Source organism: Hevea brasiliensis, chromosome 6, assembly GCF_030052815.1.
Source record: "Hevea brasiliensis isolate MT/VB/25A 57/8 chromosome 6, ASM3005281v1, whole genome shotgun sequence".
NCBI classification, from domain to species: Eukaryota; Viridiplantae; Streptophyta; class Magnoliopsida; order Malpighiales; family Euphorbiaceae; genus Hevea; species Hevea brasiliensis.
The window spans coordinates 18,146,719-18,169,785 of NC_079498.1; the positions used below are offsets into that span (position 1 = coordinate 18,146,719).

Here is a 23,067-nt window from a genome sequence, read left to right on the forward strand (position 1 = left end):
TTCTTCCAATTCTTCAAGGAGGAGGGGAGATCGGTAAAAAGCCCACAATGTGGCTTCGCCTGGAAGAACCAATACTCGTCATCCTTTCGGCGAGTTAGCCTATGTAGCTCGGCGAATACCTTCGCCATTGGACTGAGTCCTTTGGCTCGGTAAAGGCCTCTGAAGGCCACTAGGATTCGCAATGAGTTCGGGTGAACTTGGGCTTTGCACACTTGGTGAAATTTTAAAACTTCCTTGAAGAAGTCGTCAAGAGGGAACCGCAGCCCGGCTTTTAATTGCTCTTCTTATACCATGATTATGTCATTCTCTTCGAAGAAGTGATCGGCTCGAAGATTGCCGTGACACTTAATGAGTTCGTATGAATCGGGCTGAATGTTATACTCTTGGCTGAACGACTCCAGGTCAGTTTCTTGAAGAATTGATGGTAGCTCATCCATGGGGAGGTTTTCTCTCCCTGAAGAATGTGTTTACCTCGAGGGTGCAGCTTAACTGTGGGCTGGAATGGAGGTCCTAGGAGGTTCAGATCGCCTGCTTGTTTCGACTACCTCTACCTCATCTGATGACCACGAGACCTAAACGGAAGGGGGGCTTGCCACTCTCTGACCCTCAGCGCCGCTCATTTTCAAAGAAAAGAGGAAATTTAAACTAAAAGAAAGATCAAAACCCTTACCGGAGTGTGATCGGTGTCGAAAGAACTTGAAAAAATGAGAGGATTTTGGAATCGCTCGCGAAAGGCTGAAAATGACATAAGGAAGCAATTGGCTGACCCGTCCCCTATTTATACCCATCTAAGCATTTAATGCTCATGGTGTCCCAAGCAGCGCATCTGTTAGCGAAAATCGCCAGCCTTTTCTGACATGTCTCACGAATATTCCGGAGATTCCATAAGGAGATCCGCTAGTTAGAGATCGGCAGATTGAGATAGATATTTTGAATCACAGATCGGTTAAGGGTCATTAAAATTAAGAGTCAGATCGGGTAAATACTGCAGAGATCAGAAAATAACCAATACAATAATAATAAAATGATAATTGACAAAATAAAAATTTTATTTCCAAAAGGTCGGATTATATCATTTGGGCGATCTCTAGAGATCAGATTACATTAAAAGTCGGATTATATCATTTGGGTGATCTCTAGAGATCGAATTACATTGAAGGTCAGATTACATCATTTAGGCGATCCCTAGAGATCGGCAGTACACCCTATCTAGTGAAGGCCTATATCAAAGCCTAGTCTCGTAGCTGAATCAAAAGATGTGTCTGATCAGGAGACCGGCCATAGACAGCGGATAGACGTACAGCTCAAATGGGGTGATTATGACTCTCATGAGGATGGAGAGCCATCTCCACTGTCATCTACTAGAACCGAGCTGTAGTCGGGACGCCTAATGTGGTGAGGAGCCAAATGAACTTCAAGGGGCAGTCACCGATGTTAAGAGGAATATTAGCAGTCTTCTCGCCTGAAATCAGTTTGCTGATTATATCGATCGAATGATTCGAGATCGACACGATCGAGGTCCTCGATCCAGGTCGGCGAATTAGTCTGGTTCTCTCACTATCATCAAATGAGGTTATCATAATTCTCCGATCATCGGGATCGTAAATTTTCAGTCGAGGAATAAAGAGGACAATCAGAAAAAGATCAAAAGCAACTATCATGGCCGGGATTATTGCCGGAGCGGTTAAAACAGGAAATGTGAGAAGGAAAGAGGGGAAAATCAAATACGGAGGGGTTTCCCGTTGAAGGTATATATATAGGGAAAGTCTGAGCATTTATTGCGAGTAGAAAACGAAGCGGATGCCTCGGAAATCGAAGGAATAAATGCTTTGACTGAATCGGACCGGATAAAGGAGAAGACCGGAGTAGGAGAGGTCGGAAGAGGGGAGCCCGGCATGAGAGATTGAAAAAGGATCGTGTTAGAAAGATCGGAAGGGAGGGGAGGTCGGAAAACAAAGAGAATAAGACAATTTTCGCTAACTGTCTCATAATCAGAGCCGAGGTAGTTAAAGCATTGCAGACAAAATCTCCACCGCACGCCTCAGAATCGCCCACATTGCTGACAAGTGCCAGAGTATGTCATGACAGTGCTGTACATCCCAATCTCCACCGTTGATCTTACTTGTAAGGACAAGTCCAGAGCCCTTGGATCAAAGAACAAGACGATAAGACCGGTGCTCTTTATTCTCAGCCTTCGGATCACCCTTAACAAGAAAATTTTGAGCCGTCAGATTAGAAAGGAGAAAGGACAAATATACAGAAAAGGATCTCGTTCGTTCGTTTTGATTCTCTTTAATTCCCAACCATCAGATCATCTCCTTTAAAATCCAAACTGTCCATCTCCTTTAAGGGGAATCCTAACCCTTCATTGGGAGCACACGTTCCCTATAAATACCTGCATGAAAACTGTTGATGGAGGATGGAAAAAAAGGTGGTGATTATAGTAGAAAGGCTCTAAAAATTAATTCAGTTTTGCTACTCTGCTATTTTTAAGCTAGAAAGACTTTAGAAACCAGTTTTCTAAAATATTTTTTTGAAGAAGTGTAGGACACTGGAACTCCTTATTTTCAGTTTGTTCATTGCTCTGTGATGCCCTTTCTTAAGTTTCAGTTCTGTTTTCACCACCTTTATATCCACTTTTATTTTCTGAGTTCAATCTCATACATTATCATTCCGGTTCGATTATATGCTAACTAGGCATTCATCATTTCTAAGCAAGCATTAGTCCCCAGACTATTAGCCCAAAACTCTGTAACATTCGTGACTCCATAGTTAGTTCAATAGGTTCAACTTCCTACAGGTGAGTGTTTGAACCGTTGCCTTATCCAGTGTTCGTTTTTATTTTCTTTTTACGCTCGTAATTTTCGTTAAAGTTTGTTTTATGTTAGAAGGTTCCACATGGGTGGTTATTCTCGAGTTTATCTTTGATATCAGTTCATGTTATTTATTCGTTCTTAGTCTTTTATTATTTCCTAATGTAGGTGTTTTGGTTACGGGTAACGTATAGGTAGTTTGATAAAATGTTTGTAGCAGTATCTTACATAAGAGTTTTTAATAAACGTTCGGATAATAAATCAGAGAGTTATGAAGTCGAACCACTAGACTAGCTCGAGAATATGACTGGGTAAAGGTGGGGGAGGTCGGAGTAAAATTGAGTTTCGGAATAGCAAATGAAATAGAGCAAATGTTGCCTGCCAAAAGGTATTGGTAAGGCGATCACATGGGAGGTCGGTAAAATTCAGTATGGTATCCCCTATCTAGTCACGAGGTACCAATGAGTTAAAAGAAGTCTTATTCAGGTCCCCGACATCTTTGAATGCCAGAACCCTTAGTCTTAGACTCTTATGATGTGTAGATGTAATCAGATTTCAAGAGGTCGGAAAAGTCCTTATCCGACTCCCATTCAAGTAAAAGAGATCGGAGGAGAGTTCTTATCCAATTCTCAATCCAAAAAACTTTAATAATTATTTAAAAGAGATCGGAGGAGAGTTCTTATCCGATTCTCAACCAAAATTTTAATAAATACTTAAAAGAGATCGGAGGAGAGTTCTTATCCGATTCTCAATCCAAAAAAACTTTAATAAATATTTAAAAGAGATCGGAGGAGAGTTCTTATCTGATTCTCAACCAAAATTTTAATAAATACTTAAAAGAGATCGGAGTAGAGTTCTTATCCGATTCTGAATCCAAAAAACTTTAATTAATATTTAAAAGAGATCGGAGGAGAGTTCTTATTCGATTCTCAACCAAAATTTTGATAAATACTTAAAAGAGATCGGAGGAGATTTCTTATCCGATTCTCAACCAAAATTTTAATAAATATTTAAAAGAGATCGGAGGAGAGTCCTTATCCGATTCTCAATAAAAAATACTCATAAATATATAAAAGAGATTGGAGGAGAGTTCTTATCCGATCTCCAATCGAAATTTTAATCTAAAAAGAGATCGGAGGAGAGTTCTTATCTAATTCTCAAATCCAATTTTAACAAATATGCAAAATAACCCCTTAAACAAAACTGATACGCAACAGCAATTCACTAAGGGTCGTCTCATTTATTTATGTATCTGGGTAACCCGAATTAGTGAAAAATCAAATATTCCCTTTTACCAAAAGGATTAACATCTCCGTTCGAACCTCCTAACTATTGATTTTAATTTATAAAGAGCTTAAAGTTAAATTTGCTCACCCTCATTGAGGGACGAGGTGGGGTGCCTAACACCTTCCCCACCCATTTACGGACCCCGAACCTAGAATCTCTGTTTTTGAAGTGGTTTCATTTTAATTTATTTTCATAAATGGTTTTCTTTAATTTCCCTCAAAATTAAAGTGGCGACTCCTCACTCTTTCTCACTTCGGTAAGGGTTCGTCCAGCTGACCGCAAAACCCCTTGCGACAGACATATAATATGATTATGGGATGGAGAACTATAACACCCTCACTTTATGTAGTTCCATACATTCTACTGTTTTAGCGATTAACATCTGTTCGGATGGCTAGAATGTCTGGAACCACCCTTAAATTAAAGTAAAGAGTCATAATTTAATTTAACAAAGTTCAAGTAAAGTTGAAGAAAAATAAAAATAATGGATAAGAAATCAGTTAAATGTGTACAAGTCCCAGCGATGAGTAACTCCCTTAGGAAGTGGCTAAAGATCGGTATTTTGGGTCTGTTTGCCACTTCAATTCATGTAGGACCTTGTAAAACTCTTAATTAAGAGTCAATTAAGGTATAATTATGAAATAATAAGTCAAAGAAATGAAAAGAAGTAAAAGTATTCACATAAGTGGCAAACTAAGTAGGTGTGCACTTACTTCCTTTCACATCTAGGAAGTTGGCCACTGAGAGTTAGAAGACTGAAGTGAATTAATCAATAAGTTAAGGGGTAAATAAAATATTGGAGGACTAACTTGAATCAATTATAAAGTTGAGGGGAAAATTTAGAAATAATAGAAAACACCTTATGGACCAATGGGTAAAGGGATTAAGGATCAATGGGTAAACAGGGAGATAAAAAATTTTGCTTTATGTCGCAAGGTGTTTTGCGGTCGCCTGAACGAACCCTCACCGAAGTGGAAAAGAATGAGGAGTCGCCACTTTAGTTTTGAGGGAAACTAAAGAAAACCATTTGTGAAGATAAATTGAAATAAAACCACTTCAAAACAAAGATTCTAAGTTCGGGGTCCGTAAACGGGTGGGGAAGGTGTTAGGCACCCCACCTCGTCCCTTAATTAGGGTAAGTAGATTTAACTTCGCACTCTTTATAAATTAGTTAGGAGGACTTGAATGGAAATGTTAATCCTTTTGACAAAAGGAATATTTGATTTTTCACTAATTCGGATTACCCAGATACATAAGTAAATGAGACAACCTTAGTGAGTTACTGTTGTATGTTAGTTTTGTTTGAAGGGCTATTTTATTAGAATCCAATTTTTGAAATTGGATGAGAACTCTCCTCCGATCTCTTTTAAATATTTATTTAAATTTTAGATTGAGAACCGGATAAGAACTCTCCTCCGATCTCTTTTAATATTCATTTAAATTTTAGGTTGAGAACCGGATAAGAACTCTTCTCAGATCTCTTTTAATATTCATTTAAATTTTAGATTGAGAATCGGATAAGAACTCTCCTCCGATCTCTTTTAATATTTATTAAAATTTTTGGATTGAGAATCAGATGAGAACTCTCCTCCGATCTCTTTTAATATTTATTAAAATTTTTTAAGCTTGAGAACCGGATAAGAACTCTCCTCCGATCTCTTTTAATATTTATTAAAATTTTTAAGCTTGAGAACCGGATAAGAACCCTCTTCCGATCTCTTTTAATATTTATTAAAATTTTTAAGCTTGAGAACCGGATAAGAACTCTCCTCCGATCTCCTTTAAAATATTTGTTAAAATTTTAGATTGAGAATCGGATAAGAACTCTCCTCCGATCTCTTTTAATATTTATTAAAATTTTGAGGCTTGAGAACCGGATAAGAACTCTCCTCCGATCTCCTTTAAAATATTTGTTAAAATTTTTTAAGCTTGAGAACCGGATAAGAACTCTCCTCCGGTCTCTTTTAATATTTATTGACGGACTTCAGGTCTCATGGTCATCCGATGAGGTAGAGGTGGTCGGACTGAGCGTTCGGACTGAACCTGTTAGGGCCTCCGCCCCAATTCAGGGGCAGGCGACATCTTCGAAACGAACACATTCTTCAGGGAGAGAAAACCTCCCCATGGACGAGCTACCGTCCATTCTTAAAGAAATCGATCTACAGTCGTTCAGCCAAGAATACAACATTCACCCTGACTTATTCGAACTCATTGAGTGTCACGGCGATCTTCGAGCCGATCACTTTTTTGAGGGGAATGACATGATCATGGTGTACGAAGAGCAGTTAAAAGCCGGGCTGCGGTTCCCTTTAGACGACTTTTTCAAAGAAGTTCTGAAATTTCACTAAGTATGCATCGCCTAAGTTCACCCGAACTCGTGGCGGATCCTTGTGGCCTTCCGTGGCCTGTGCCGAGCTAAGGGAATTAGTCCTCGGCTCGCTTCATAGGTTAACTCATCGAAAGGACGACGAGTATTGGTTTTTCCAGGCGAAACCCCACTGCGGGCTTTTTACCGATCTGCCGTCCTCCCTTAAGAATTGGAAGAACCGCTTTTTTATCCTGAGAAGCAAAATCCCAAACGGTTTTGAGGGTTTCCCACGCAGTTGGCTGCACCAGGGTCCATTAATTCCGAGGCACCTTGCCCTGAATAGGGAAGAGGGCACAATGGTGATGGATTTGAAAGAGCAGGCGAGCAGAGAGAAGTTCTCTTGCCTGGATGCGGTGACTGCCGAGCTGCACCATTGGACTATGGAATTGATCACCGGCAAAGATCGCGGGCTTCTCGGCATCGGTATTTTCTACATCTCAGATCTCAGGACCTTAGCTATCTCACTAACCTCTTCTTTGTGCAGGTATGGCAAGCGGTGAAGCCTCCAAGGAGAACTGGAAGCGAAAGAGGGAGATCTCCCGAAAGGTACGGGAGATGAAGCGAGCCGAGGAGATGCAGACACCTCGTCACGAGCCCGGGGAAATACGAGAAGGCTCGTCTGAACCTTCAGGACCGCCGATCTCCGAGGTGGAAGTGATCCGATCTCCTCCTCGAAGGGAAGAGCCGCCTCCGCCTCCTCCAGTTGTTCCGAGCGCGGAAGGGGGTCCTTCCCAACAACAGGTGAGGCCCCTTTCTCGCGGTGCCCAGGTCTTGGTCCATTCACTGGAGAAAAATCGCACGGTTCGGGAGAATCCTGGTTTTGCCAAGGTGCTGGCGTCCTCTATCTGCCTTTGAGAAGATCGGGATAGGCTGTCTCCGGATAGCCTTGATGATATCTTGACCAGATCTATGAGCTTGAATGTTGAGTGTTTGGTGAATCAGCACATGATCTGGGAGAAGGCGCATCGGCTGGGTAAAGAGGTCGAGAGGGTAGGTCATGAAGCAGCTTCCTTCCAATCCCAACTATCATCCGCTCGGGACTACATATCTCAACTTGAGGGGCGATCGAAGTATTACGAGGACAAGCTGGCCGAGCAAGCTCATGTTCTGGCTGAGCGGGATCATGCTCTTGAAGAAGTGCAAGCGCTCCGGGCCGATGAAGCTGCTCAACTTGCTCACCTTGCTGAGGAGCTCAAGGCGAAAGAGGAAGAGATGGTGACTAGAGTGGCCGGCGCTTATGTAAATGCCCACAGAGATCTCCTGGCTGAGCTCAAGAAGCGTTACCCTGAGGAGGACTTCTTCTGGATGGCCAACCTGGCTCCCGAGGATGAAGGCGAGGAGAGTAAGGAGGCTGAGGGTGAGGGGAGAGACGGACAAAATGTAGATCAGGCTGGGGGTGATCCTCCAGCTGAATAACTTGTACAAATTTTTGAAATGAAATGAAATGGAACACCTCTTTTATTTGATAAATGGTTATGATCGGAAAATTTCTAAATTATTTAAACACTTGATTGTCTGAGTATGTTGAAATAACTGAAAGTGATTATTAACCTAAGTGTGAGAGATCGGAAAACACAATGAGCATGAGATCGGTAGGGAACCAATGCTAAACGGGACTTGATTAAAATTAGAAATTTGGCTTGAACATTTAAGATCGGGATCATCATTAAACCGGAACGGAACCTTTGATTATTCTTAAACTTTTGAAAGGGAGATCGGCAACAAAAATGGTAACAAAGATCTAGTGTCAGTTCAATTTCGTTTGTCAACAGAGATCAGGAATATACTTGACTGGTCAGGAGATTCGACAATGGGTTTGAGAGATCGGTGAGTGATTTAATAGACCGGTAAGGCTTTGACTGATGTGAGGACTTAGTATTGATTCAATTCCTTGTGAGGAGAGATCGGAAATGTGGTTATCTAGCAAAGAGAGATCGGAAATGTGGTTAGCTGTCAAAGGGAGACTTAGTACTGGGGATCGGTTTCAAAGTTTATTAATTCTGTGGATCAGCCAAAATATGGTGTCAACACTTTATCTTCTCCCATCCAGCTGGCAATCCATTTCAACCTTTTCCTCTTCATCTTTTCTTTTTCTAATAACCATATTCTCTCAATTTTGAAGGAGAAAAATTAGACCAAAACCCTAGATCAAATCAATTTTGGAAGGTACAAGCAAGGAAGCAAGAAGAGTTAATAAATAAAGCTTGAAGGACCCTAATTTCATAAAGGGTTTGGAGGATAATTGGAAGAAAAGAGGGAGTAGCAGCTAATTTTCCCTTAAGGTTAGTGCTATAGCCTTTATTTTTTTATCAAGTTAGAGTAAGGATATGTAACACCCCCGTTTGTATAGCCTGGTAGATTTCACTGTTCCGGTGACTGGTGTCGGTCCGGACAATTAAGGGGATTAGAACCACACTTAAGACAACTTGAGAAGCCATAAACACAAATAATTAGTAATGTTTAATTAGTTAACTATAAATAAGAAAAACAGAATAGAAGAAGTTAAATGAGCCGAGAGTCACAGCGATGAGTGACCTCCTCAGGAACGATTGCGAAGTCATTTTAAACTCAAATTTCGAACCGTAAAAAGTGACGCTGCGATCCTTAGGACCCTTATGAACACAGTGGAAAAGAGAAAATCATGAAAAAGAACTGTTAAGCCAGTCAAATAATTAGGTCAGGGAGCCGGAAGAAATATGGAATTATTTGCAAACCGGGATGAACCGGCGAGGGGCAATTTGGTCAATTGACCCCAAGAGCTGACTCCTGACCTAACTGTCAAATAAAATCGGAGAAAAGAAAATTTCGGAATTGAGAATTAAATTAAAGAACTAATAGAAAAAAATAAATAAAAAAAAAGAAAGAAGTTAGAAAAGTCAAAGGTGATGACATCATGAATGATGTCATAAAAGATTAATTAACTTATTTTATTAATTTGGGATTTTTGGTCGTCAAAAGGGATAAGATTAAAGAAAATAAAAGAAAAACAAAAATTATTTTAGCTTCCTTCTTCCTTGTTGTGCCGCCCCACCTTCTCCCTCTCTTCTCCATGAAAGTTTCTTCCATTAAGCTTACACTTAAGCTTAATTTGCTCCACTTAATCTTCATAAATCCCCTAAAAACCTTGTTATAACTTGCAATCTCAACTTAAGCACAATGATTACAAGAAGAAAAAGGAGTTAAAGATAGGGTTTGGAGGATTTAAGAAAGGTTAGTGTGCTAACTTTCAATTTTCTACTTCAAATGCATGTTTAGGTATTTAAGTGAGCTTAGAACTTGATTAAATGAAACAAATATGGGGAAGGACCATTGCTGAAATTTTGTCCAGCTTAGAGGGAGTATGATTTTGTATGGCTTGAGGGTTTTGAATGAGTTTAGGAACCTTACTTAGTTGATTGATTAGCATTAAAACCATTAGATGTAGTTAATTGCATGAAATGTATGAGTTAGGGTTTGAATGCTAGGGTTTGTGAACCAAATTTTGGAGAAAGGCTTAGATGATGACTTTGGTCAATTATGAGATGAAAAATGGTCAATAATGACCAAAAGAGATGTGTGGGAATTGTTGGAATGAAAACCAAATTCGTAGGTCAAATGGTCATGCTGCTGGCAGCATGACCAAACCTACTTTGAAGGACCAAAACGGGAATTTTACAAGCCCAATTGATATGCCACCAATTGGAGATGAAAATAGACATAAAATAGCACAATTTTCATTAAGGAACCATGGCCAAAAACTGACTAAAACTTAGTGAACCAATTGACCAAAGTGAAATGAGAGCAGGCTGCCACTGCACCAAACTGACCAAATGAATAGTAACTGTTCATTTGGTCATAACTCGAGCTAGGAAGGTCAAATTGACCTGAAATTTTACCAGAAATTAGATAAGATATAGAACTAAAACTTTCATGAAGAACACCATCCCAAATTATGCCATTAACCTAGTCAAATTATTGAGCAAAGTTGAGTTACTGTACCTGCGATTCTGCAGAATTCCATTTGAGCAGTAATGTTTGAAGGGCTATAACTTTCTCTAGGAAACTCGGATTTAGGTGATTCTTGAACCGATGGAAACCTAAGACATAGTAGAACATTTCATATGAAGAAAGTTAGACCAAATTATGAACTTAACTTGATCAAATTACTAAACAAAGTTGGACCAAAAATCTACCAGAATCAAAATCTCAGCATGAACAGTACACGTGAACAGTAATTGTATTTTGGCTATAACTTGAGCTACAAAACTCTGATTGGGGTGATCCAAAAATGAGAATACACTCAAGACAATAAGGAAAATTTTCTATGAAGGAAGTTTTGCCAAATTCCAACAGTAGATTGACCAATGAACAGTGCAATTTCGGAGCACCAAAACCGAAAATTGGCAATTTTGCCAAAATGACTTAAGCTTTGAGAAAATGACCAAAACCAACAAGTTTAATGGCCAAAATGTGGTATGTGGGTGAAGTTGGAGTTCCCATACCTATTAAGCCTTAAAAAGTCAACAATTTGACTTAAATAGTGTAGTGAATAGTAACCCAAAACACAAAAATTTCAAGAACGTCGAAATTAGCACGTTAGAGCTAGGTATAAGTGAAGTTAAATTTATTTTTGGATTTGTGTTAAATTATGGTACTGAAACACTATAAAATTGTGTATTTCAGCGGAAAAAAATACCGGGACAGAACCCGATGAGTCGAATTAAGGCCAAAAGGCGACTCATTTGAGGTTTGTGCACAACGTATACTTTTTATAATCATCTTTTGCATACTATTTTGAATAATGTGAAATATTGAATTATGGCATTCTTATGATGTTTTGATTTAAATTGTTAAAAGTTATTATGTATATTGAAATGACAATGTTTAGCAACTTGTTAAGATAAGTTTTGAAACCACAGTGCCATGACCATATATTTGAACACCTCACTAGTACGACTAGTGAAGGTAATTAGTTTCGAAATTTGATTCCTTGTTTGGAGAAGTGTTGAGGTGTGCCAGTAGAAGAGGATGTGAATGGATATCCATATATTTGAGCTAGCTAGCCTTGTGATGTGATTTCTCTTTAGCCTCTGGCTATTGAGATTCTATTTGTTTCGAATGGCATGATCTAACTGTGGGTTTTATGAAATGTGTTTTGATACTTCGAAATGAACGTGGTTTGCATTAAAATCTCATAATTCATGTTTTGTGTTTAATGCTCATGTTTAGTCAAATTTTTGAATAAATGTGATTTTATTTTTGCATAAAGATTATTTTAGTATGTTGTGCACCACTGAGTCCTAGTACTCAGCGATAGCTTCTATTGCTGTCGCAGATACAGAGACTCGAGGAGTAGCAGACTGAGCTGCTAAGGTGTGAGGAGTCATCAGCTTGAAGTCTTCGGGTATAATTTATACCCTAAATGTAAATATTTCTTTTGATGTATATATTGCACATAAATGTATGGACATGTAAATGGGTCTTGAGCAGCTGTACAAAAATTTGTATGAAGTTGGTAATAAAGTTTAGTTGTATTTCTTTTGATGTAAATTTTGTAAGAATGTATATAAATTATTTTGTCCCTAATGAAAAATGAGTACAACTATTTTATTTAATTTGAATGAAATGGATTGCTAATATTTTGATGATCATTGAATAGTGGATTTGAAATTTGAAAGTTGATAAATGTGTTGAGAAATTGATTGGGATTGAGTATGAAATTGGAGTAGTGGTTGAGAAAAATTTTTAAAAGTGCTTTTTACAGGTATTTGAAGAACGGTTTTCTCAAAATACAGAGGAAACTCTGTCAAAATTTTTATAGAAATTGCGAAAAATTAAAATAGACAAAAATTTTTACTAGTATTTAAACTTGAATAAATGGTTTTTAATTCCTACCAAAATGCTCACCACTTCCAAAATGTAAGAAAATTGTTTTAAAATCCCTTGTAGGGTACTTAATGAGTTATCGGTAGGTGAAGTTCGGTAATTCATTAAGTATTCTACGGGATCATGTTATGCCTTACGGAGGAGTAAGGTGTGACAGGATACCAGTAAGGATAAGGGGGAAATGTAAAATAGTGAGAAAGATAGTTGGTAGGGGTGATGAAACCCTAGTTCTACCAGTAGGCCTGCAGGACCAGCCATATTTAAAATTTCAGAACTTGAGCTAGAAAAGTTAGATTTCTGTGATCTTTATGTCTATGAAAACCTTGATGAATGCTCTAAAACTTTTTAGCTTTGAGCTAGACCTAATTCCCCTGCTATGATGGTGTTTGAGGGCAAAATTTTTGTTGCTCAAATCTGGAAAACTAAACTGAGGATTTCTAGAAGCAGGGCACCCAACTTTGAAAATGCATAACTTATGCTCCAGAATTTGAAATATTGGAAAGCTAAATGAATACCTAAAACTTTTTAGTTATGATCGAAAATTGGTTTTGTTAGCTGCATGGTGAAATTGTTGTATTTCTTGTTACTGCTCTGACTACGACTGAAGTCTGGAATAGTATCCATACTTTCATTCATAACTTGAGTTGTAGCCCTAATTTTGATATGATTCAAATTAGAGACATATGGAAGTTCAATTTTAGAAAAGATTCCATGAAACCTTGTTACTAGAATTTTTTGTGGAATTTTAACTTTTGCTGCCCTGTTCACCTGAATTTGACTAGAAATTTAGGACAGCAATGATTCATAGGCCTATAATTTGCATTATATAATTCCAAATGACATGAAATTTATGGCAAATGAAAGTTAAGACATAAGGCTAAAACTTTCATGAAGGAATTCTGTCCAAAAATTATGGGTAAGTAAAATTAAAATTAACTAGAATATAGGGCATAGAATCTAGAATCTAGTAGGAGTGCATTCTGGACTATCCAGAGTAAAAATAGTATAACTTATCCTAGAAAACTCCAAATGAGGTGATTCTTATTTTGTTGGAAAGTTAAGATCTGAGGGATCAACTTTCATGAAGAATAAATTGACAAAATCTGATTGCAACCTATTCATATCTAGACTCCAAAATGTGTCCAACAGAATCTACCCCGTCATTGGCAAAGTTGAAATTTTGCTTAAGGACAATTATTGATTAATTGAACATAACTTTTGATCCTTAAATACAATTAAGTGATTCAAGAACTATATTAAAGTTACGACATAGATTTAAAAATCTCATGAAGAAAGTTGAATTTAATTCCTGCAATTAATAGGTCAAAATGGTTGAGCAAAGTAGTGTATAAAGTCATATTTTTCTTGGAATTTGACAATGGTCATCATATGTATAAATTTTTGCATAAATGTATGAACGTTAAATGCGTGCAATATGAAAATGTGGTAATGGAAAAAGTTTATGTACATACAAATATTGTTGATTATATCATGTGAAAATAAAAATGATAATTACCTTATTAAGCCCGGGTAAACCTAGACAGTGAATTATAGGTTTGGATAGATTGTTATGCCAATAAGCGACATCATTAGCAGTACTGTATTAATTATGTTACTAGATTGATGAATCTCTATTAGAGGCACTAGGTGCCTATTATTGAACTGGTAAGAGACACTGAGTATTCAGCACCAGGAGATCCATATCCAGGCAATTATATAGAGGCACTGAGTGCCCATTATTAAACCGATTAGAGACACCAAGTGTTCAGTCCCGGGAGTCTCATATCCAGTCCATATAATTCTGTCATAGGTTACTGCGGGCACATAACAAATCTTAAAATGCGATTTAATTAAGAAAACATACTCAAATATAATGAGAATGATGCTAACCCTTGAACATTATTTATAAAATCTCTTATAGTATATATACAAGTTTTGCTTTTATTCTTTTTAAATTATTAGTGCGCCACTAACCTGTGAAGCTTAGCACGTAGGTTTTTCCTTGCGCAGGTATAAAAGGTAAAGGGTAGATAGCCAGAGACAGGAGAGGAGGGAGTGGATCTGTAGGAAAGTCTGAAGTCACCTCATACTTGGACTTTGTGGTAGATGCACTACCAACACTGGATGCATTTTATCACTCATTTTTGTATTTCAATTGCCATGTACTAAAACACTTGATGTAAATTTATTTTGGATAACTATAAATTAAGTATAAACATACTTTGTTATATTTACAAATTTATGTCTGAATATATGTTATGTAAATATTCACATATGATGAAGAAATGAATTTAATTACAAGTATGATAAGAGTTGATTAACAATATTATTGCAATTGAAAATAGGATTATTAACAGGTGGATGTTAAAAGCTTAAGGAAAACTCTTGCAGTTTTTCCCTTTGAAATTTATGATAAAAAAAAATAAAAGTAAACATTAAGGAAGAAAATTATTCAAATATAAGTTTAGGTACTCCGTGCACAGAATATAGCATTCATTTGCTCAGTTTCACTGTAGATCGGGTAGGGGGTGTTACATTTGGTGGTATTAGAGCTTTGGTTTAGGCGTTCCTAAACCTAGATAGATAGAAAGACATGACATGTATGTGATCATGCATTACATCTATAGGGAATTGAGGTGACGCTTATGTAGATATACTATCCTGTGTATTTTAGGTTAAAGAATGGAGTCAAAATCATAGGGGGCTATTGATGAGGAGGTAGAAAGTCATAACCTTAGTAGTAGGAGTGATAGAGGCATGAGAGATCCAGCTGCAAAGGCATCTAGACAGCCTGCACAGCCACAACAATTCTTTTTCCAACAAATGGCTGATTTCTTTAGACAGATGACAGGAGCCATCCCATAGGCTCAGCCTTCATAGAAGTCCCATCTTAAGAAGCATAGGAAATATGGGGCAGTGGATTTTAAGGGAAAGAAAGAAGATGACCCAGCAGCTACTGAGTATTGGTTGGAGAGGACAGAGAGGATTCTCCAACAGTTGCACTGTACTCCTAAGCAGAGTTTAGAGTGTGCAGTTGCATTACTTCAAGAAGATGCATATCAGTGGTGGGACACAGTATCACACGTGGTCCAGCTTGCTGAGTTGAACTGAGAGTTCTTTCTAGCTGAGTTTAGAAAGAAATATATCTTCCGTATCTATCTTAAAGATAAGAGGAGAGAATTCTTTAACTTGAGGCAGAGACACCTCATAGTGGCAGAATATGAGAGAGAGTTTATTTAGTTGAGCAAATATGCTAGGGAGATTATGCCTACAGAGGCAGACAGATGCAGGAGATTTCCAGAGGGTCTTAATGATAACATTAAGCTCCACATCATAGCACTACAGATGAAGGATTTCACTCAGTTAGTTGCTGCAGCTATGAGTGTTGAGCAGGTCAGAGATAGTGAGCAGAGTAGGAGGACTCGAGAGCATCAGAAGAGAGGTCTTAGGCAGTCCAGTTCCACCTATACAGCTAGTAAGAGGCTTAAGAGACCCCAAAGACAAACATAGTCCCAGAGACAGGGACATAGGTCTACATTCAGGAGGAGTCAGCTAGCAGCTTCAGTGGCTAGTGCTCCAGGGTCTGTAGTGAGGGGACTAGCCCCAGCCACATGTGGCCATTGTGGGAAAAGGCCTACAGGCGAGTGTTGGTGACTGACTAGAGCCTGTTACAGATGTGTTGCCATTGATCACTTTCAAAGAGATTACTCTAGAAGGAGGACTACCTCTGCACCACTGACAGAGAGGTCCACTCCTACAGCACAAAGCGGTAGAAGACCTAGTAGATCTGAGGTAGCTGGGGGTACTCAGAGAGCTGCATCTGGGATAGTAGAGAGACCTGACACCTGGACACTAGCACGTGCCTATACCATCAGAGCTCGTGAGGAGCAAGATGCACCAGATGTGATTGTTGGTATATTTACTTTCTTTGACTCCTCAGTACATGCTTTGATAGATCTAGTTTTTACACATTCATATATTTATACCATTATACTAGAAAAGAGGGGCTTATAAGAAGATACAATTGAGTAAGATATTCTAGTCACAAACCCTTTAGGCCATAGTGTGACAGTGAATAGGGTCTATAGGGATTGTCCTTTGAGAATTCAAGACAATGAGTTTCCAACTGATTTGATAGCATTGCCTTTTCATGAGTTTGATGTGATTTTGGGGATGGATTGGTTGTCAAAACACCAAGTTATTGTGTATTATTGCTTAAAAAGAATCACATTGAGAACTTCTGACAATGAAGAGGTGACAGTTGTGGGTGAGAGAGCAAATTATCTCTCTAATGTCATATCAGCCATTACAGCAAGGAAATTGGTAAGGAAGGGTTGTAAAGCTTACTTAGCTAGTGTGGTTGATACTAGGAAGGCAGGGCCTAGTATTTATGACATACCCATAGTGTGTGATTTCTCAAATGTATTTCCCGAGGAATTGCCTGGTTTGCCACTAGAGAGAGAGATGGAGTTTGCCATTGATGTGATGCCTAATATAACACCAATATCTATTGCTCCTTATAGAATGACACCCACAGAGTTGAAGGAGTTAAAAATATAGTTGCAAGAATTGCTTGATAAAGGGTTTATAAGCCTTAGTGTGTCACCCTGGGGAGCACCGGTGTTATTTGTGAAGAAGAAGGATGGGACACTCAAATTATGTATTGATTACAGACAACTAAATAAGATGATTATGAAGAACAAATATCCCTTGCCCAGGATAGATGATTTGTTTGATCAGCTGAAGGGAGCAAGCATCTTTTCCAAGATTGATCTTAGATCCAGGTATTACCAGTTGGTAATAAAGGAGTCTGATGTGCCTAAGACAGCTTTTAGGACTCGCTATGGGAATTATGAGTTCCTGGTGATGCCATTTGCGCTAACTTGTCACACCCTACCCTTCCGTAAGCCATAACATGATCCCGTAGTATACCTAATGAACTACCAACTTCGTCTACTGATAACTCATTAAATACACTACAAGAGATTTTAAACCTTTTCTTACTTCTTTTTACAGTGGTGAGCACTATTTACAGGTGTTAAATTTTTTTTTAACTGAAGTGAAATCAGATAATACATTTGAAGAATTAACAATTTCTACAAAAATTTTGGCAGAATGCCATCTGTATTATGAATAAAGTAGTTCTTCAAAAACCTGTAAAAAAACACTTCAATTATTTTGTTCAATCCCCAAACTCCAATATTCAATCAACACAATATGTTTCTCAACATTTTCCAACTCAAATCCATAATAATTTTTCAGTGTTTTCAAAAGCTAAGATAAAAGAAATATATCACAATATTTACAAACCAAAATAATTTACAAATTTAGTTTACAACTTTAATGCATAATTTTAATTTACAATTTTAATTTTACAACTGCTCAAAACCAAGAACAATATATACATACAGTAAACATACATTACAATACAAAATGCAAAATATGGTACACTAAATATATCTAATGAACTCTCAATGAAGCACAAGCAGCCTAGTTTGCTGCCCTATCAGTCAGTCTAACTGTGACAGCAATGAAAAGCTATCGCTAAGCTAATGTCTCAATGGTGCACAACATTAACACAATGTAACTTTAAATCACAAATCATAAGTCATATAAATAGTGGATACTTAAAACATAGTTAAATTCAAAAGACGGTGAATGTCAATAAGAATTTAAACTCCATTTCACAATATCACAATGAATATCAATAAATCACGCACACATAGCTTAATCATGTTGCCAAAGTTCAATTCATCCCAAAAACCGATGGCTAGTGAGGAATTCAATTCATCCCAAAAGCCGATGGCTAGTGAGGAATAACATAACTAGCTAGCAATAATATGAGTACTCATTCTATTCGTCCTCAATAGGCACACACCTCAACACTTCAGCCAGAGAGGGAATTCAAAGTCAATTCATCCCACTAGATAAGCTAGCTAGGAATTCAATCAATATACATGATAGCTGTAGTTTCAAACCATTTACAATGCTTTTCAAGCAATAAGTATCCATCAAATATCATTAAGACAAATTTTCACAATTTAAACAATAATAGACAATTTGTCATAATTCATTTCAATTGAAAATTCAAAATAAGTAATTGTTGTGCACAAACCTCTAATAAATGTCTCTTGGCTCTGACTCAGTATTTTTTTCCCCTTCCCTGAGTCTTTACTAACTGAAACACACAATTTGAAGTGTTTCACTACTCATTTAAGCTGTCTCTAAGAATAAAGCTTAATAATTAATTTATTGAATTCTATTATTTCCTTAGTCAACCTAAGATGTTGACCCTCGATGCACTCTAGGTGAATTAGGTTTTAATGTTACCAATATGTCACATTTGTAGCCTTTTAGTATTAGTACATGTTACCAAGTTCATTTCCAAGTATGTTGCATTTTATTGCAATTTGTCAGATTTCGGTATACTAATTTGACCTAACCAGATGACCTAGTTTCCTCGGTTTTCGGGTTTCGGTCGAAACTACAAACTTGTAGGTCTATGTCTTATTGCACGTGGGGAAAAATTTCAGGTCATTATGAGTTGTGTATACCAAGTTATGGTCAATTTACCAATGCTGGACAAAATGTACCAAAATGGTAACTTTAGGTCATTTTTAGGTCACTTTTGGTTCAGCCAGTTTCTGGACCTGAACTTTTGCAAGCTATTTGGCTTGGTTCTGGCCATTTTTGGGCTTTGGTGTCTTCATAAGAATTGTAGATATATGTCTCAACTATTCATGGTAAAAATTTCAGGTCAATTGGATCTGTTTTGAGTAAGTTATGGTCAAAATACTAACTACTGCCCAAATGGTCAATTTTCAGGCTTTCAAAACACTAATCCGGATTTGGTCATTTTTCAAGTCACCTTCTAAGCAAAATTTTAGTAAGCTTCCTTCATGAAAGTTGGCACATTTTGTGCCTATTTTCACCTTCAATTGGTCTCATACCAATTGGAGCCACACACTTAAGGTTCTAAGCCAAAACATACACTGCCCTATTACAATTTGTTCATTCTTTACCAATTACACATCCTATGCTTACCAAGTTCACTCTTCCATGCCAATTCTGGTTTGTACCATAACATTAACATATTTAGCAACACATTTTTGGTCATTTTGACAGCTTGTAACCAGTCTCAACATACACACTATAGTATAGAATTTTCCAAGTCCAATTACAACAATTAACCACAAGACATACCTCATTTACATGTCCAAATTCAAACTACTATACACATATCCAAATTCAAACAATTATTCATATACATATGCTACCATCAATGACAACATAATTCAACAATATTTCATTAACTCAAACACTTCAATCTTCTTCATGAGGCTGCCACAAGTTTACACATACTCATCAATTTTCATTTTCACTTTTCAAGTTTCCAAATCAAACCTTACACATGGAATTCAACTATAATACAATCAAACATTTAAATCATCATTCTAACCACTATTTACATGCAAGAATAAGCTGTTCATATTAAAGTTCCATGGCTGACAAAATGTACATCTCCATTAATTCATCAAACTTCAAAAATCCTTCCACAAATCAACTACCCACGACACCCATTTAAAGTTTAATGAAACAAGAATTAAAAATACATACTTACCACTTTTGAAATTCTTCAAAATCTCACCAAAACTTAACTTTCTTGCTGCCTATCTACTGGCCAAGTTGTGTAGAACAACTTTAGTGAAGGAAAATTCAAGGATCATGGCTTGAAGATGGAAGAGTGGAGCTTGCATGAATGGCCGTCCATGGAGGTTTTGAGAGCTTTTTCAATTCGGCAAGGTGAGTGAGGTTGAAGAAGATGAGTGAAGTGGCTGTCCATTTTATGTTTAATGGTCCACTTTAGTGGTGTTAGTGGAGCACTAATAGGATTAAAAATAATTTTTAATGTTAAACTTTCATAATTTAGTTTTTATCCCCCATTTCTTTTACTATTCTTATAATGTGTCACAATTTAATTTTTCATGAAATTTTTCAAGTGTAATATCAATTATTTTTAATGGAAATTTAGGTCAAAAGACAACTTGGAGTGTCAAATGACCATAATGCCCCTGTTCTAGTTGCATTCCCAATTTTTCGGTAACACCAAGTTTTATCGTTTTCTCGTTTTCTCATTTTTCTTTGTACTAATTAATTAATTTTTCTTTGATATTTCTAATAATATTTATGCTTCAATAGACATTTATTTAAGTCTTAAAAATATTTTCCAGAGTTCCCGCGGTCTAAGGCTAGTCAACAGTCCATGCTGCAACTTCCCGCTGCGGTCACCCATCGCTATGGTTCTCGGCTCGTTTAACTAACCACATTTCATTGCTATTATTTTTTCTTTGTTTTTTTTTTTGTATTTTCTTTTCTTGTATTTCATTATTTTATGTCTCCTCACCAATATTTAAGTATAGTTCTAGGCATTCTAGCTGTCTGGACAGACATTGGTCACCGAAACAGTAGAACGCACTACCGAACATATGGGTGTTACAATTCTCCCCCCCTTAAAATAAATTTCATCTCAAAATTTACCTGGCATCAGTCTCTGAATAGTTATGGGTGCTGTCTCCTCATGTCCTCTTCACGTTCCTAAGTAGCTTCCTGGCCTGAATGATGGTTCCACAGCACTTTAACCAGGTGTATCTGTTTATTCCTCAGCTGTTTCACCTCATATGCTAGAATTTCTATGGGTTCTTCCTCATATGAGAGGTCTGGATTTACCTCAATTTCTTCAACTGATAGTACATGAGATGGGTCAAATCTGTACCTCCTTAACATGGACACATGGAAGACGCTGTGTATCCTTTCTAGCTCTGGAGGTAATGCTAGGTGATATGCCAAAGGACCCACTCTCTCCAGAACCTCATATGGTCCGATAAAGCGAGGACTCAGTTTCCCCTTTCTGCCAAATCTCATAATCCTCTTCCAAGGAGAAACTTTGAGGAATACCTTATCATCCACTGGATATTCAATATCTCTTCTCTTTAGATCAACATACGACTTCTAACGGTCTGATGCAGCCTTGAGTCGATCTCTGATCAATCTGATCTTTTCCTCTATCTGCTGAACAATCTCTGGCCCAATCATCTTTCTTTCACCTACTTCATCCCAACATAGGGGAGTTCTGCACTTCCTACCATACAAAGCTTCATATGGAGGCATCCCAATGCTTGATTGGTAGCTGTTGTTATAAGCAAACTCAATCAAAGTTAAGTGTATATCCCAACTACCTTCAAACTCAATCACATAAGCCTGTAGCATATCCTCCAATATCTGAATTACCCTTTTAGACTAGCCATCTGTTTATGGTTGGAATGATGTGCTGAAGTTCAATCTAGTTCCTAGGACTCTCTGAAGACTACCCCAGAATCTAAAAGTGAACCTAGGATCTCTGTCAGATACAATCGATACTGGCACTCCATGCAATTTTACAATCTCATATATGTACAATTTGGCCAATCTTTCCAGGCTATAGTCCATCTGAACTGGTAAAAAGTGAGCAGACTTGGTCAGTTTGTCAACTGTAACCCATACTGCATCATGATTATTCTGTGTCCTCGAAAGTCCCATCACAAAATCCATAGTTATTCGTTCCCATTTCCACTCTGGTACTGGCAATGGACGTAACAAACCAGCTGGAACTTGATGTTCTGCCTTCACTTGCTGACAAGTTAGGCATTTGGAAACAAATTCAGCTATATCCTTCTTCATACCCATCCACCAATAATGCTCTTTCAGCCCTCTGTACATTTTAGTTCCACCAGGGTGCATAGCAAAAGGAGACTCATGTGTTTCCTTCATAATGATCTGTCTCAATTCCACATCACTAGGAACACACATTCTACCTTAATGTAGTAGTAAACCATCATCTCTCATAGAAAATTCAAGTTTTTTGCCCTATTGTACTTCTTTCAGTAGCTTCTAATATTTTTCATCACTTTGAGCAGCCATTATGATATGATCAATCAACACTAGTTGTACATGCCATGTAACTACTGTTTGTCCCTCATCATCAATTTCTAAACTGGCATGTTGTGCTTTCAACTCATGTACCATGGACAAATGAGAAACTCTGAGACTTACCATAGTCTTGCGACTTAAGGCGTCAGCCACCACATTTGCTTTCCCTGGCTCATAGTCTATTAAGCAATCATAGTCTTTAATCAGTTCTAAGCATCTCCTCTGCCTCAAATTCAATTCCTTCTGGGTGCCTAAATACTTCAAGCTCTTGTGATCTGTGTAAATGTAGCATTTCTCCCCATACAAATAGTGTCTCCAGATCTTTAGAGCAAAAACAATAGCTGCTAGCTCCAAATCATGTGTTGGGTAGTTCCTCTCATGCAGTTTTAGCTGGCGTGATGCATAAGCAATGACATTCCGATCTTGCAGCAGTACACAGCCTAACCCATTATGAGAAGCATCACTATAAACTGTATACTCTTTACCCGGGATAAGTAAAGTAAGGACTGGAGCTTCAGTCAAACACCTCTTCAACTCATCAAAACTCTGCTGACATTTATCTGTCCGCTGAAATTTTACATCTTTCTAAAGCAGCTTGGTCAGTGGAGAAGCTAACATAGAAAATCCTTTCACAAATCGACGGTAATATTAAGCTAAACCTAGAAAACTGTGAATTTCTGTGATATTCCTGGGTGGCTTCCAATTAAGGATAGCTTCTACCTTGCTGGAATCTACCTTGATCCCTTCAGCTGACACAACATGTCCTAA

The 23,067-nt window shown here is 37.7% G+C and overlaps 1 protein-coding gene across 1 annotated transcript in view; it reads left to right on the top strand.

Annotated features, from left to right (window-relative positions):
- LOC131180594 (uncharacterized) overlaps positions 1-15,444 on the top strand; it is a 96,204-nt gene extending 80,760 nt beyond the window's left edge. The window contains exon 4 of the mRNA XM_058147940.1: positions 15,251-15,444. Coding sequence (XP_058003923.1) covers positions 15,251-15,444 — 194 coding nt within the window. The remainder of the gene's footprint in view (positions 1-15,250) is intronic.
- The last annotated feature ends 7,623 nt before the right edge of the window (positions 15,445-23,067 follow it).